Genomic DNA, 14,878 nt, shown 5'->3' on the forward strand with positions numbered 1-14,878 from the left:
AACTCTCAGAGCTCTAGTGGAGAGAACATGAGCTTTGAATTCAGGCAAGTGTTGAGATCTAGGCAGCTCCACATATTAATTTAAGTGAATGTTAAGCTATTTCACCTCTGAGCTTCTGTTTCCTCATCTATAAAATGAAGACAAAGAATTTTCCTCAAGAATTTTTTAAAAGGTGAAATAAGGTAACATGCAAATTCCCAGCACAGTGCCTGCCAGAGATTGGTTGCTCATCAAATATCAGTTTTTCTTCCTTTTTTCTTTCCTGTTCACTAATTTCTGACTCTCTCGCTCCCAGGAGCTCATTCTCTGTCACAGTTTTACCACTGCACAGATGGCTTCTCTGATTTCATGCAGGCAGATCATGTTCTTGGTTTCTTCATGGTACCTGAAAGAGGATTCTTTTTCCTACACAAAGTTGGCTGAAAGCCTTGCTTTGTCTATTTCCTCTATGCCTAAGTTAATACCTTAGATATTACCATTCCAATGAGAGGAGAGACCAGACCAGTGCCAGAAAAAAACTGAGCAAAAGTCACATTCCCAGGACAGACTTAGCTATACCCACAAGCGCTCACCCTACCCCCCATCACCCAGAAAACAGGATTGAATCAGAGTAACAGCAATTCCTCCTTCTTGGCAGGCTGTACGTGTTTTTATCATGGCCAGTCCTGGGGAAGGGTGAAGGGTGGGTGAAGACTACTAGCTGACCACCAAAATCTATTCTTCCCTTCCATGGTAATAGAGATGGGGCTGGGACCTGACTGCCCCGATAGGAACCTCATCTGCCAGCACCTCTGTGGCCAGTTGTGGCCATGTTACTAAGCCCTCAACAAAGGATGTGAACAGAAGGCTTGTATGCAGCTTTTGCCTGGCTTGTTTAAGTGTAAATCTCTGGCCCTCGACTTCTCCCTCTCTCCTAATTAGAAATGCTTTCACCATGATAAACGTGGAAGTTACATTCAAGGACCCAGGTAACCATTATCCTGGTCCCCGGATGACTGAGTAGATCAGAGCCATCCATCTACTTGAAGCACCAGCTTGGACCATACTACGTTGGACCTCTGAATCAAAGCCCACCAGTTCTTCATACCCTTCCTCAGACATCCAGGAAACATCTTTGGATACCTCCCTCTCCTCTTCTAGACTGTCACATGTAATACCTGTTCCCCACATTTTCTAGTACTTAACTATATTGTTTGCTACGCAGTTCTATTTGGTGTTATCTTGTTTTGTTCTCTCTTTGCTGTGTGCTTCTTGTCTCTTAAACTACAAGGAACTCCCAAGATGTCACCCTCTGCTGCTTCTCCTGTTGTCCCAATAGCACAGCTGTAGAGGATGCTGACGGAGCCTCATACAGACCCTTTTCCCCAGCTGCTGTGAGTATCGGCTGCCATCAGCTCAGGGCTGCCCTATTCTCCAGTGACTTTGCCTTAACCAAAGTGAGCACCCCTGCGAAGTTAATTCCCTCCCTAGCAGCCAGCAGCTAAGGATGATTGACAAGGGGTAGAAGCAGCTAGCCACAGAAGGCGGGGCCGATGATATGATGAGCTTTAGAACCTTCCTGAGGAACCAGGCTGTTGCTAATCTCCAACCAAGACAACTTCCTTGTTTATCTCTCTTCCACTGTGCTAGCCTGCAATAGCTCACAGGTGCCACCCTTCCCCAGAGAATTGCCCTCAGCTGATGAGAACCTCCTTCCTTCCCTCCACTTGTCCTCGCTCCCCACCAGGGTGGCCCACAACCAATGACTGACTGATACGGGGGCATAAAAGGCCAGCCCTCTTCCTTCAAAGGGGTGTGATCCTGCCATGTGGTTTATGCCCGAGGCGTGTACAATGGTTCCTGTGGATCAGGCATGACCTGAGACACACCTTGTTTGGCTTTTCCCCTTTCCTACCTACTTCACTCTCTCCCTTGCACGTTTCCCCTGAAATGCTCCTCTCAGTAAATGCCTATCTCAGGCTCTGCTCCTAGGGAACTCGCCTTCAGTATATTGGTGTCAATATCCTGCCATCGTTTTCCCAAGTCACTTTCCCATTGGTTTCTGGGAACTGTTCAGATCCACGCTCTGGGCTGGGTGTGCCATGGTGCCGAAATTGGGTTTAGGTTGCTGAAGGGGCTAGATGAAAAGTGAGCTCTATTGAAGTAACTGTAAGGAAAACCTACTAACTAGGGTTGCGGTGAAGGCTTTAAATGCTAAATGAGTTAATGTGTGTAAAATGCTTAGACCACTACCTGACATGTGGTAAATGCTCTTAAGTATTAGGGCATGGATTTCTTTGTTCTTTCCGATTTACTTCTGTATTCCGTGTGTGCCTAAGCATTCAAGACATATCTGTTGAATGAGGGATTCCTCCGGTTTAGCGTTGAGGGCTCAGGGCGGTGTGCGGGATCTGGCCAGCAGAGGGCAGACCCGTGCAGACAAAGAGCCTGGGGCTGAGGGAGGTAGAGGGAGAGAAATCCCAGACAAACGGCGTGGGGCAGAGCTGGGGGGAGGGGAGGGGAGTACCTGTATCATAGGATATTAGAATGCTTACATTACACCACCTTAAAATCCTAGAATTGTACTTAGTCCCATCCTGGGTGTGTGTCAGATACACTGAACCCCTACTTTGTGAATTATATTAGTTCCAGGCTCTGAGATCCCTGTAGTTGGCTGGTGTCTGCATCTCCTCTTTTGAACTTGTGATTGCCCCATACTTCTCTCAATAAATGCCCTCTTGCACATATGCTAACATACATTGGGTTTCTGTAACTTGCCAGCAACAAAATGTGTATTATTCTATTATCAAGCCCCGTGAGTATAAGGACTGTGTGAAGGGGAGCCTCCTCTCTGGATGGGGACACTGAAATTTAGCAGCCATGCTGGGCCTGCTTCTTCACTTCAGGAGGGTGGTCTTCCCACGTTTCTGCCTCCAAGCTGCCCTTGTCTTGTTCCATTCATTCACTCTGCCCATTTAGATCTGTCCTGCCGTTCAAAGCCCAGTTTAAATTCTACCTTTCTCTGCCTCCTCTAGATCTATTCAATCTCATTTCTCAAAACTCTTCTAGCATTCGTCACCTGACATTCATTCTTACTTACACTTGATTACAATCCGTATTTTATTTGGGAGTTTGGGCTGGGTGGTCTCTAAAGTCCCATCAAGATGTAGAGTTCTGAGTCTGTCGTCCCATACTTCATGTCTTCTCAGCGGGTCTCTACCTTCTCCCTCAAGAAGACGTAAGGAAAGGCTGGAACACACACGGGGCTTAGGGAGTGAACATAACTAATTGCTCACGAGAACAAATGTGTTCTGTGATCCTCCATTCAAGAAACACACTGGCATTTAGTTTTTCAAAGTGGAAGTAGCTTACCCCCCCCCCCCCGCCTTATTATACAAGTAACATACTTATGGCAAATGAATCAAACATTACATAACATTTTAAAGTAGGAAAGGGAACATTACCCATAATCCTTCTCCTCAAAGACAACTGCTATCAAAATATTCTTTTAGAATTTTTGCTATACTTGAATATGTATGTTTCAATATGGCCTCCTGGAGACTCCAAGGAGATTCCTTAAACAGAAATCAAACAGAACAGTGGGAGGTTCCAGCTTGGGATTTGTAGCCTGTCAAGTATTCATCCTGCCACACTGCAAGTATTAGACTGAACCATACGAAACTACTGACATTCAGCGGTTTTTGACCCACAAACACAGCAGTTTGATATAGTTCAACCTAATGTACATGAAGCCTAGAATGTCAGAACTGGTAGGGCTCCTAGAGCGTCTATTTCACTGTGCCTAAGCGGGAAGGGATCCGAGAGGTGACTAGTCGCTATCAGACTCATTCGTGGTAGAATCTGGGCGGGTTCTCTTTTCACAGAACCAGGAACCTGCCTTGTGCACACTATTTCTTTTAACATGATAATCTAGTTGTGGTAATAATTTCAAGAAGCAAATTTCAACTTGGTATCAGAAAATTTCTCAGAGAACTCAATCAAAATGGAGCAGGCTGCGTGAGAGGTAGCGGAGTCCCGATGACTGGAGCTGTGGCTGGGAAGGGTGCTGTGACAACTGTGACATGGCTGGAGCAGCACCTGAACCATGGAGCCAAGGAAGCTTACCACTCAGGGCCCTGCACTGGCACGGTTCCTTCTTAAGGTCTTAGGAGGGTCCCTAGCCACGTATTAACATGGTAATCTGTGTTTGTAATATTTGTAGAAGTAAGATAATTTTGAATTCTTTTTCTTAAGGAGGGCTCCCCAAATTGTATATTGTTCAGTCCTGGATCCACTCCTGTGTGGCAGAGTTTTGAAAAGCACTGGGCAAGGAGACCCGAGTTCCTGGGTTCTAGTGGCACCGCTCTGGCCCAAGTGAGCAGAATGGCACCTTCCCTGCTTTCCTCACAGGGGGCTAAAATCACAAACGTTAAGTGGGTTGAAAAACATAAAATGTGAACAAATATAAATAAGTACTATTACTCAGATTTCCTGTGATACGGGATAATCATCGCTGCTTCTCATGGTCATTGAAGATAACACATTTAAAAAAAGTGTCCTCAGTGCATCTTCCTGTTTCACTTCCTTCTGCTACAACTTCCTTTTCTCCTTCCTCCAGTCCCTAACCCCCAAACCTCAGGACTCCCGCCACTGGACCAGTCATTGGTTATTATATTTTGCTACTTCTGTATATTTGTTCATGGGGCTCCCACTATCCATAAAATCTGTATATTTGTTCATGGGGCTCCCACTATCCATAAAATCTATCTTTGCTGGGAAAAAGTCCTGATCCACAGGGCCCAGGCCTGCCCCTCTCCTCCCAGCCCACAGATGGCACCCCTTAGCACTGTTTCCGGTTGACCATACAGGTAGGGACACTGAGCCCTGTGTGATCCATGGCTGAGTTCTGGAGGCCCCAGAAGACAACCTTCAGGTCTTGATTGTCAGCCGGCAGACCTCCTGGCCTCAGATCATAGACACGCGGTTCTTGATGTACACGTGGTAGGGGTCGCTGCGCTTGTCCACTTTGCGGGAGCGGGTATATCCCAGGATGAGGCTGCCCACAGTGACAGCAAATAGGAACATGACAAAGAGAATATACATGTAGGAGTTGTCATTACGGCCAGGCAGGCTGGTCTGCCGCTCCACAGTCAGGTTGTCTGGCCCCAGCCGGCAGAGCAAGTTGCTGTGAAGAGTGGCATTTAGAGCCTTCAGCACAGCGTGCAGACTCTCATACCAGGTTTCAGTCCCATTGGTGGTCTCCATAGCAACAGGGATTGAGGTGGGAAAGAATGGGAGGATGCTCTGGTGGTGACAGAAAAGAGAGACAATGGCTTCTGTTACTTATAGCTTGAATGACCTCCTCACTCCACACCCCAGCTAAAATCCCAGCATCACAGTTTACTTGCCTGTCTTCTCCACTATATTTCAAGCTCGGTGAAGGTAGGGACTATGTTTTACTCACTTCTACATAAGAGCACTATGACAGCACGCAATAGATGCTCAGTAAGTACTTGTGGACTAAAGCTTTCCTGGGCCATTGTAACCCATACTGATCTGTCTTTTCTTTGGAATCTGTGAGTCACTGAGCTTTAAGCTAGAGGACCTTAGCGGTTATTTAATCTAATGCCTTCCAGTTTACACAGAGGGAAACTGAGGTCCAGAGAGAATAAGTAGCTTGACCATGATCCAGAGAATATTAGAGGTAGAGCCAGGAGAGAGTCCTGCTCTTCCATGACCAGCTCACAGCTCCTCGACTTCCATGCCAGCTCTGGGCAGGACTGTGGCATTATTAGAAGACATTCAACATAGCTCTTTTGTTATACTCCATAGACGCCATTTAGATGTTTAGGGATGGCTCAGATTTCACTCTCCCTGGAACCAGAGGCTGGGTCACTTGACCTCTCAAGCATCCTATGTCCCAATTACTCTGGGTATTCCTAGCTATTTGGGGGAAGTTCTGTTGCAAAGGAGGTGGCTGGGGTGAGGCTGATAACCATTGCGGGCGCTGGAGAGGAGAACAGGGTGGCCTGAGTGAAAGGAGCAGTAAGTCTGCTCTGGAGTTTTACTGGCCCCCAAAGAAAGAAGACACAGTACCTCAACTATCCTGTCTTCTGACACAAAGGCACTGTGTACTTGGCATGTAATAGGTGATAATAAATGTTCCTTTTCCTTCTCGGAGATCCTTAGTCTATAATATAGAAAAACATCTGAAGACAGCCTTGCATGCTAGTCTCTAAAACACCATATGTCATTCCCTTTAAACGAGGCTCCACACTCACTTCCTTCAGGAAGCATTCACTGAGTGCTCCCACCCCTTAACCATACTCCACAAGCTTTATCACCACAGCCTTCGCTTTGTCCCAGCACTTACGTAAAAGGCAATGTGAGTCTGTCCTCTTGTTTGGACAAGGGTATCAGCAGACCACACGCTCCTGGTCAACAGGGCTGTGTCTCTCCCCCAAGTCTGGGGGACTGTCCTGAGATTAGCTGTCCCTCAATGGTCTCCAGTAACGATGGCCATTAGGGACGTGTCCATAGTCCTAGCACTCAGTTCACTGACCACTTCCAAAGCCCTCTATCTAGGTAGAGCTGTCAACCAACCAAAGTTAACATGCTTGACTATTAACTGTAAGATCTCTTTCCCAGAAAAGATGAGAGTTAGTTGTGACCATGACAAATACTCATGAACAAACTGAGTGCAGAAGTTGGGGAGAAGAATCTAAATAATACAGCAATCACCTAAGACTGGCCCACATGTCATGCAAGGCCTTTGGGGTCCCCTGCTGTCTAGCACTTGGGCCACCTTGTCTGGATGGATGAGAGAACAAGGACTCACTGAGTTAAGATCCATGAAGCATAGGTTCTCATCTACCACGCCACTGGTCAGACAAGAAATCTGTGCCTCCTTCTTCCCTCGTATGAGCCCATAGAAAGCAGGAGCGGCATGATGAAATTAACGGCTCAACTAATTATTCAGCCAGTCATCATTTACGGAGGCCAGCTCTTCTGTAACGCAGGGGACAAGCCAGGGGCTTAAAGGAAGAAGGGATGAGTTTTGATCAGGGCTCAGCGTGTGCACAGTGATAGAGGCAGTTCAGTTGGACCTTGATAGGTTTTTAGAAAGTAGACACGGCAAGGAGAAGAAACAGATGAACACAGGCGTGACAACAAGAAAGCTCATAAAATGTTTGGAAGAATGCGGAGTAGCCTAAAGAGGTTGGAGTAGAAGATGTATGGGAGGATAAGATAGGTTGTGGGACAGAGACACTGTCCTGAACCAGGTCACGGAGGGCCTCGAGTGCCAGCCTGCAGAGTTGGAACTGCATCTTGTCGTTGGCAAGAGCCATGGGACAGCATTTACAAAGGGGGTCTGAGGACCAGACCTGCACTTGGGAAGGACCCTCTGGCTGCTATGTGGACTGAACTGAGGGCCAGAATTAAGTCAGGGAGCCCGTGACAAGTGTCCTGAAATGGTTCAGGTGAAAGACGCTGAATCCTGAGCTGGGGCCAAGGGGATGGCAAGGTGGGGGCAGAGGTAGATGTGAGACTGAGAGGCATTTTGGGGGAGGGAGTGGTTAATACAAGGGGGTAGGGGGGGAGGGGCCTCAGGCAGTTTTTGTTTTTTTAACTTTTATTTTCAGTATATTTTTCCAGGACCCATCAGCTCCAAGTCAAGTAGTTGTTTTAATCTAGTTGTGGAGGGCACAGCTCACAGTGGCCCATGTGGGGATGGAACCGGCAACCTTGTTGTTAAGAGCACTGCGCTCTAACCCACTGAGCCAGCCGGCCACCCCCTCAGACAGTTTTAGAGGTAGACCACGGACAGATGGCATAAGCGCCTGGAGGAGCCCACTTTGAGAGAAATAAGTTTCTCACACTGTTCGGACTTTAGTATGTTCATCTACCGAAAAAGATTAACATCAGAAGTTGCTGTTCAGTGGGTATAGAGTTTCAGTTTTGCAAAATGGAAAAGTTCTAGAAAACTATTGCACAATAGTGTGAATACAGTTAAGATGACTGAGCTGCCCACTTAAAAATTTGTTAACATGATCAAAGTTACGTGAGTTTTTTTTTAATCACAATTTTAAAAAAATTACCATCCCATTATGCCTCCCTCCAGGTTTGCTCGAGCATATACTTTTATTATGTTGAAGATTTTCAAAATATATTTTAATGAAAACGTGTATGGGGTTTTTTTCATTAAAACGAAAATCCATTTTTCATGTTTGAGAAGTAAATATACACACAATGAAGGTGTAGTCTCCCTGTTCCTAGTGGCCCAGGGCTCCTTCCCAGGGCAGTCACTGCTACCAGTTTTCTTGGATATCCTTCCAGGGGGACAGGGCAGATGGAGGGCAACCCCAGTCTGGAAGACTCACCAAATTGCAGGCAAATTCTCTGGCTCTGAGGCGGCTTCAGGAATCTCCCAATGAGCACCCTAAAGCTTCTCAGCCCCTCAGCCTCTTCAGGATATCTCTGGACACATCTGGGGTCAGTATTGACTTTGGGGGCTGGAAGGCCCAGAGCTGGAAAGCAGCAGAGGGGGCAGAAAAAGAAGGAACAAGACACACAGAAAAAAACTTAAGAACCAGGGTGGATCACGCAGGCCAGGCCCCCAGGGTTGTGCAATAGCCCTGCTGTGGGTCTGACCCCCTCCCACTTCTTCCCTTCCTGTAGCAGCTGGGTCAGGACAGCCTAGGATTAGAGTTACAGAAATTGTGCAATGACCAAGGGACATCTGATTACTGTCTCTGGACGCCAGGCCCACAGTGGCTCAATTGGATGACTTCATGAGGAAACCCAGTTTACCATGTAGACTCCTGCTCAGGGCGCAGCAGCCTACAACATTCCCTTTCTCAAGGCTACTGGTATCTTAGCAGGGGCCTCTGACTTGCTGGCTGACAGGGCCTGAGATCCAAGCGAATGATGCGAGTGGCAGAATGGCAGTCGGCAGTCGGGTTGATATTTTACATACCGTTTCCCTGAAAATAAGACCTAGCCGGACCACCAGCTCTAATGCGTCTTTTGGAGCAAAAATTAATGTAAGACCTGGTCTTATATAAGACCCGGTATTGTGTTATGTTATGTTATAGTATGTTATATTATGTTATACAAGACCTGGTCTTATTTTACTATATTATATTTTGTATATTAATTTTTGCTCCAAAAGACGCATTAGCGCTGATGGTCCAGCTAGGTCTTATTTTCGGGGAATCACAGCAGGAACAAATGATGTCCCCAGTCACCTATTTGGATAAACATGGACGCAGCATCACACTCTCTGTAGCATAGCTCACTGGGAAAATTAAAGAAGAAAAATACGCAGTGCCTGGCACTAGACACTCCACAGACATGGTGGGGGTTTTATTTTTATAGAGCAGACGCTGGCAGGGCCTGCAGAGTCCATCCGGTCTAACCTCCCTCATTTTACAGTGAAGGAAATGGAAACCCCAGGAGCTGTCTTGGTTCAGCTGCTACTTGTGTGACTTTGGGCATGTGACTTCCCTTTTCTGGGCCCCCGCTTCTGTCCATATCTATAAACTGAAGGGGTTTTACTGAGAAATCTTCCAAGGTTCCCATCAGCTCTAATATCCCATGAGGGTACAAATCGGAAAACCACACTGTGAAATTATGGGAGATCGGGCATGCTGGTGGGACAGGCATTTTGGGAGCTTTCTAGAGCCCTTCAAATCACAAGACACAGGCATTTTGGGAGCTTTCTAGAGCCCTTCAAATCACAAGATAGAGACGGCCGCCGACTTGCCCTTCACACGTTAAGATTCTGAGCTCTGGGACTGAGTTACACTTAATAGTTCAGCCTAGATAAACTGAGAACCAAATCGGCTGACTTGTTCATTTTCCCTCTTCACAGCTCACCTGCCAGGGTGATCTAGCCTGGGGAGGACACAGACTCTGGGCAGAAAGTGGGGGACAGGTGGGCTCTGAAGCAGGCTTCGGTGAGAGGAGTAAAGGTGCACAAAACCATTCATCCCTCAGACCTCTAAGACCTCTCTGAATAGACCCGGATGCTTGTGGTTCTGGTGGGAGGAGCAAAGAAGCCAGAGTTACTTATCTTTAGATGTTGAGTTGGGGTGGAAGTGAGGACCTGGGTCCAAGGGCATCCTGTTGGGTCAGGGGAGGCAAAGAGTTGACAAAGGGACAGGTTGGTTCTCTATGACCTGCCTCTGGGCCCCAAGTCGGGGATTTGGCAGTTGGGCAACACTGGGAATTTTGTTCCTCTTTCTGAGCTCCCTGGCTTCCCTTTTCAAGATAGTGACCGATTATAAAGTTCATAATGATGGGGGAGACGGAGCTCTTGCCCTAGAGAGTCCTTACCCCGAAGCAGGAGATAGACCAGTTAGGAAGGAAGGTGAGCAGTGACCGACCAGCGGAAAGAGGTTTGAAACATCATTCAGCATCTGGATTCTAGGCCTAGCCTTCTATTTTGTAGATGGGGACACTGAAGCCCGGGAAGGGAAAGTGACTCATCCAAAATGACAAGGCTAGTAAACAGCAGAGCTCGGACGAGAACCCAGGTCTTTGGGGGTGCTGCTCGGGTCCTCTTTCCACCACCCATGGCAACATTCCCTGACATGTGAGCTGCACGTCACAACACACACAGCCTCTGTGTCCTGGGGCAGCATCTCCTCTAACTCCATGACTGCTGCTTTTCCCTGCACTACAGATTCTCGCCAATCTTAATCGAGGATCCAGTAAAAGGGGAAAGTGATGAGTTTTGAAGGAGGAGTTAACCTTCCTCTAGAGCAGGGTGTCCAAACTTTTTTCAACGTTTTTCACCAAGGGCCATATGCGGTAAAATACACAAACAGCTGGGCCACTCACTCGAGGTGAAGTATGTATTGCCTCACCTGGTTTATTTAAGTAAACTAAATATATTTTTGGAATTTGCTGCAGGCCAATTAAAAATGGATCGCGGGCCCCAGTTTGGACACCCCTGCTCTAGAGTCTCCTCTCCCATGGCCCTTTCTGCTCCAGACCTATTCCTGATCCTTTAAACAAGCCAGCGGCGCTCTCTTCCTCCACATTCTGTTACTGTTATTTCCTGCATTAACAGGTTCTCCCTAAATGTTCTTGATTTGAATTTGCCTGGCCTCTAACTTGGGGGTGGAGGTATAAAGCTGTGATCTGAAGGATGAACCGGTATCTTAGCGAGATTTTCTTTCAGGTTTCTCTGGGGGAAAGTGAAACTCCACCATTGGTTTTTTGGTTTCCCCATTGCTCTGTTTCAGCTAATCTTTCAAATGAGTGTCTTAAGTACCTAGAAATGTGGTAGAGAGAGATGAGGCAGGGGTGGGGGGTGAGGGGGATGGTGCAGCGCAGAGCGGAAAGTCACAGAAAAAAGGTAGGGAATACAAAAGTAATTCCTGGGATTGCACAATTTTCCCTCTGAAGGTCTTATCACCACCATGGACAAGGGAGCTGGTGGATTGGAGAGGAGTTGCAGGAATGGACCTTAAATACAGTTGGAAGGAGACACAGGAATAGAACCTGAGTTAGAAGAGATCTTAATAATCACGTCATTGGTGCAACCCCCTCATTCAATCAGTGGGAAAAATAGAGCCACCCCAGACGCAGAGATTAAATCACTTGCTCCGGGTCTCATAGCCTAGGAGGGGTATCCAGTCCACAGATCTTTCCACCATAAGTTCTCTGCTGCCTGCAGGACACGCTAACCTCTGATTCTCATTCAGCCTCCTTTGGATGTGACCCTGCCTCTAGACCCATCTCAGCACAGCTTTCTCCAGTGCCCTGTGCCCAATTCTCCACACATTCCTCACACTTGCACACCTCTTGCCTTTGCTCACGCTGTTTTCTTAGGCAGGAATGCCCTTCCTTTTTTTATCTGCACAGTGAACTCCTACTCATCCTTCAAGACCCAGCTTCCATGTTATCTCTGTAGACACTCTCCTGAGACACCTCTCCCTATTCTTTAGCCAGTTAGTCCCTCCCTCTTGTCTGTTCCCAAAGTGCTTCACATAAAACCCTATTAGAACACTATGCTGTACTGAAATTATGTGTGGATATCTATATAGATTTGCTAAACTGTGCACTGTGAGGCGTGAGGGCAGGGACCTGCGCCTCATACATTTCTCTATTCCCGGGGCCTGAGCACATAGCAGGCACTGAAGAATAAATGAATTAATGCCTCTTCTTATCAGGCCATCCCCCTAAAGCGCACACATACACATTCATGAAAACAGCTTACAGTACTTAAAAAACAACTTCAAGAGCAGGCCAAAACAGATTCCATTTGGTCTGGGCAAGGGGAGGCTCAAAGAAAAGAAGCCATCTCAGTCAGGTGGGGAAGTGAGCCAGGAGGGGAGGAATTAATTCTAAACGTCCTTTGGAAGCCCAGACATTCTCTGCAGCTGAACCCCATTTAATCCAAAGGGCAAACTTTCTTGGCCCCAAAACACTGGCCATGGCCTTGCAACCCTCTTCTCTGTATACCTACCCAGGGTGTGGCCACACACACACGCACACACACACCCACTGTGCACACACAGTCCAACTCCCAGTACCCCAGCCTGTGATCTTGCCTTCAAAGTGTTCCTTTCATGGGTCCAATCTTGGCTGTATGTTTGGCTATGTGACCTTCAGCACTGTACTTATTTCCTCTGAAATTCATCACGAGATGGGGATAATTACCCCTGATTACCTCACATGGGAACTGGGGGAGACAATAGAGGGGAAGGTGTTTTAGAATTGCAAAGTATTATATAAACAAAAGAGGCAATTATTAGGCAGCCTGGTCACCTTGTTTCCTTTTCTGTTTCCTTACCCACCTACCCACCCCAATATTACCAAGAACAGCCTTCCCTAGGTCCCTTCTCCCCTCCCTTGGTTCTCCTACCTTCAGAAGAAACCAGAGGTTTTTCTTGCTTCTCAGACACACTTACTTCTTTTCTCTCTAATCAGCCCTGTAGTCTCTTTCCATTTAGGGGTACCACTCCTGTCCTTGATAGAGGACACAGTACAGTGGGAACGGAGACCTGCCCCTGTTTCACCAAGGTGTCTATCTATGTGTCATGGTCAAGTTGCTTCTCCACTCTGGCTCTCATTTTCCCTCTTAGTAAGAGCGGTTTTTTTCATCTTGTTGTCCTCTTAGTAGGTATTTTGAGCATCCACCCATTCCGTGTGGGGCGAGAAATGTGTTTTGAGAAGTGTGGAGTAAGTGAGGATGAAGAAGGTTATTGGTTATAATCCCAAGGAGTCAAGAAAATCTGAGAGTAGTTGCCATGGCTCCCGCATGGATTTCCTCCAGTTGGAGAGACAGATCAGCCTGATGCGAGGAGAGGCTCACACATTCACAGCTGCCTTTGTAGGTGAAGTGCAGAGAGCCCTGGGCTAGGAGTGAGGAGACTTGGGTTCTCCTTCTTTCTGGCCCTTGGTGCCATCCTGGGCCCTCGTTTCTACATAGGCAGATTGTGAGGAGTGGGTTGGGGGGCAGGAGGAAATACTCTCCATGGGCCCTCACACAAGAGACTCCCAGGTCCAGATCCCTTTCCCCTCATGCCACATGGGATACAAGGGCAACAGGACCGGGAGGCTTATTTTACAGCTGGTGACCCGGGAGAAGAAAGCACAAGGCATAGAGGGGGGAGGGGGGCGACTGGCACAGAGTCACAACCGTAAACTAGAACCCAAGTCTCCTGACTCCCAGCCTAGACCTATGTTATAGCAGCAGAATATGCCTTTGGGAGTCCCCAGGCTTTCCCCGATACTGGGGTGCATATAAGGAGAGGGGCACAATGGAGTAGCGAATGGTCAAGTCAACTCTCCAGAGCAAGCGGCTCTGACCAAGCAAGAAGACGGCGCTGGGTCCCGGGTGCCCTTTCCGCGCGTGCGCTCCCTGCGAACCCACAGGTGTTCGCTTGCGTATCTGTGGATGTGGAAGGTGCTTTCGTGCCTCGCTCCACAAGCTCCCACGGTTTCCAGGCGGGGCGGGCCAGGAGCCCAGCTCCGAACTCCCACGTGGGGCCCCGGGATCCCCGCGGCTAGATTCTGGGGAGGATCAGTTTGGTACCTGAGCCGCCCCCCACCTCGGGTCGGCTGTCTCGAGGGAGGAGAGAAGATCCCTCCTTTCTACCCCCGGCGCCAGCCCAGCCTTCCCGACCCTACGGGTGCGCGTTACCTGCCTCTCCGTCAGACACGGCGCCCTGTGCTCGCGGGAGCACCCGCACTGCGCCCCTCGCTCCGCCGGCCCCTCCGTGAGCAGCCAGCGCCCAGCATGCGCCCCCTCCGCTGTGCGCTCCGACCGGCGCTTTGCTCCCTTTTCCCTTCCTCGGGGCTTCCCCTCCCCTGGCCCCGCCCGGGCGCAGCACACCCCCTTCTCCCAGGCTGGCTTCGGGCGCCTCCGCCCAGCTGCACGGCCTCACCCCACTGTGGGCTCCGACCCTTCCGTCCCCTGCAGCGCCTGCTTCCTGGACCTGAGACGGAAAGCCTCTCGCTTCGCTTCAGCTGGCTCGGTCTGAGGCCAGTCGCCAGAGGAGAGGCTGGGCGTTGCGTGCTGGTGGAATCAGGCTTTGCTCTCAGTGTATGTGTGATGGTGGGTAAGTCACTGCTCCTCACTGGGCCGTGGCCTCCTTGCGGTAAAATAGGTACAATTCCTGCATGCCTTCTCCACAGGGTGATTGATAGTTAGGGTCAGGTGAGATCTTAGCATCCAAACCGTGAAAGCCAGGTGATTACTGGAGAAATCATCTGATTCTAACAGAGGCCAAGTGTGGGGAAAGGACTTGCCCAAGCTCACCAAGGAAGCTAGAGGCAGAGCTCAAGACTCGGAATCCACTACACCACTCTCTCTCCTTCACCCCAACTGGCGTCTCCTCCCTACAAGTCTCAACAGTCACTCACATGCCCAGACAACTGGTAT

At 48.6% G+C, this 14,878-nt stretch overlaps 1 protein-coding gene across 7 annotated transcripts; it reads right to left on the bottom strand.

Moving 5' to 3' along the window:
- Positions 1–261: 261 nt before the first annotated feature.
- KCNE3 (potassium voltage-gated channel subfamily E regulatory subunit 3) lies at positions 262–14,300 on the bottom strand. 7 transcript variants are annotated; one of them, XM_081061982.1, is made up of 6 exons: positions 14,138–14,300; positions 12,543–12,673; positions 8,361–8,507; positions 6,818–7,013; positions 4,731–5,283; positions 262–4,690 (listed from the first exon to the last, which is right to left on the bottom strand). In XM_081061982.1, exons 4-5 carry the CDS (start codon positions 6,830–6,832, stop codon positions 4,945–4,947), a joined length of 354 nt encoding a protein of 117 aa, XP_080918108.1. In that variant the 5' UTR covers positions 6,833–7,013; positions 8,361–8,507; positions 12,543–12,673; positions 14,138–14,300; the 3' UTR covers positions 262–4,690; positions 4,731–4,944. The 7 variants fall into 7 exon arrangements, with proteins under 7 accessions (XP_080918108.1, XP_080918107.1, XP_080918111.1 ...); XM_081061981.1 differs by lacking the exon at positions 12,543–12,673 and having other exon boundaries at positions 14,138–14,274; XM_081061980.1 differs by having other exon boundaries at positions 3,090–5,283.
- Between the last annotated feature and the right edge of the window lie 578 nt (positions 14,301–14,878).

Source organism: Rhinolophus hipposideros, assembly GCF_964194185.1.
Source record: "Rhinolophus hipposideros genome assembly, chromosome: 10".
Classification (NCBI taxonomy): Eukaryota; Metazoa; Chordata; class Mammalia; order Chiroptera; family Rhinolophidae; genus Rhinolophus; species Rhinolophus hipposideros.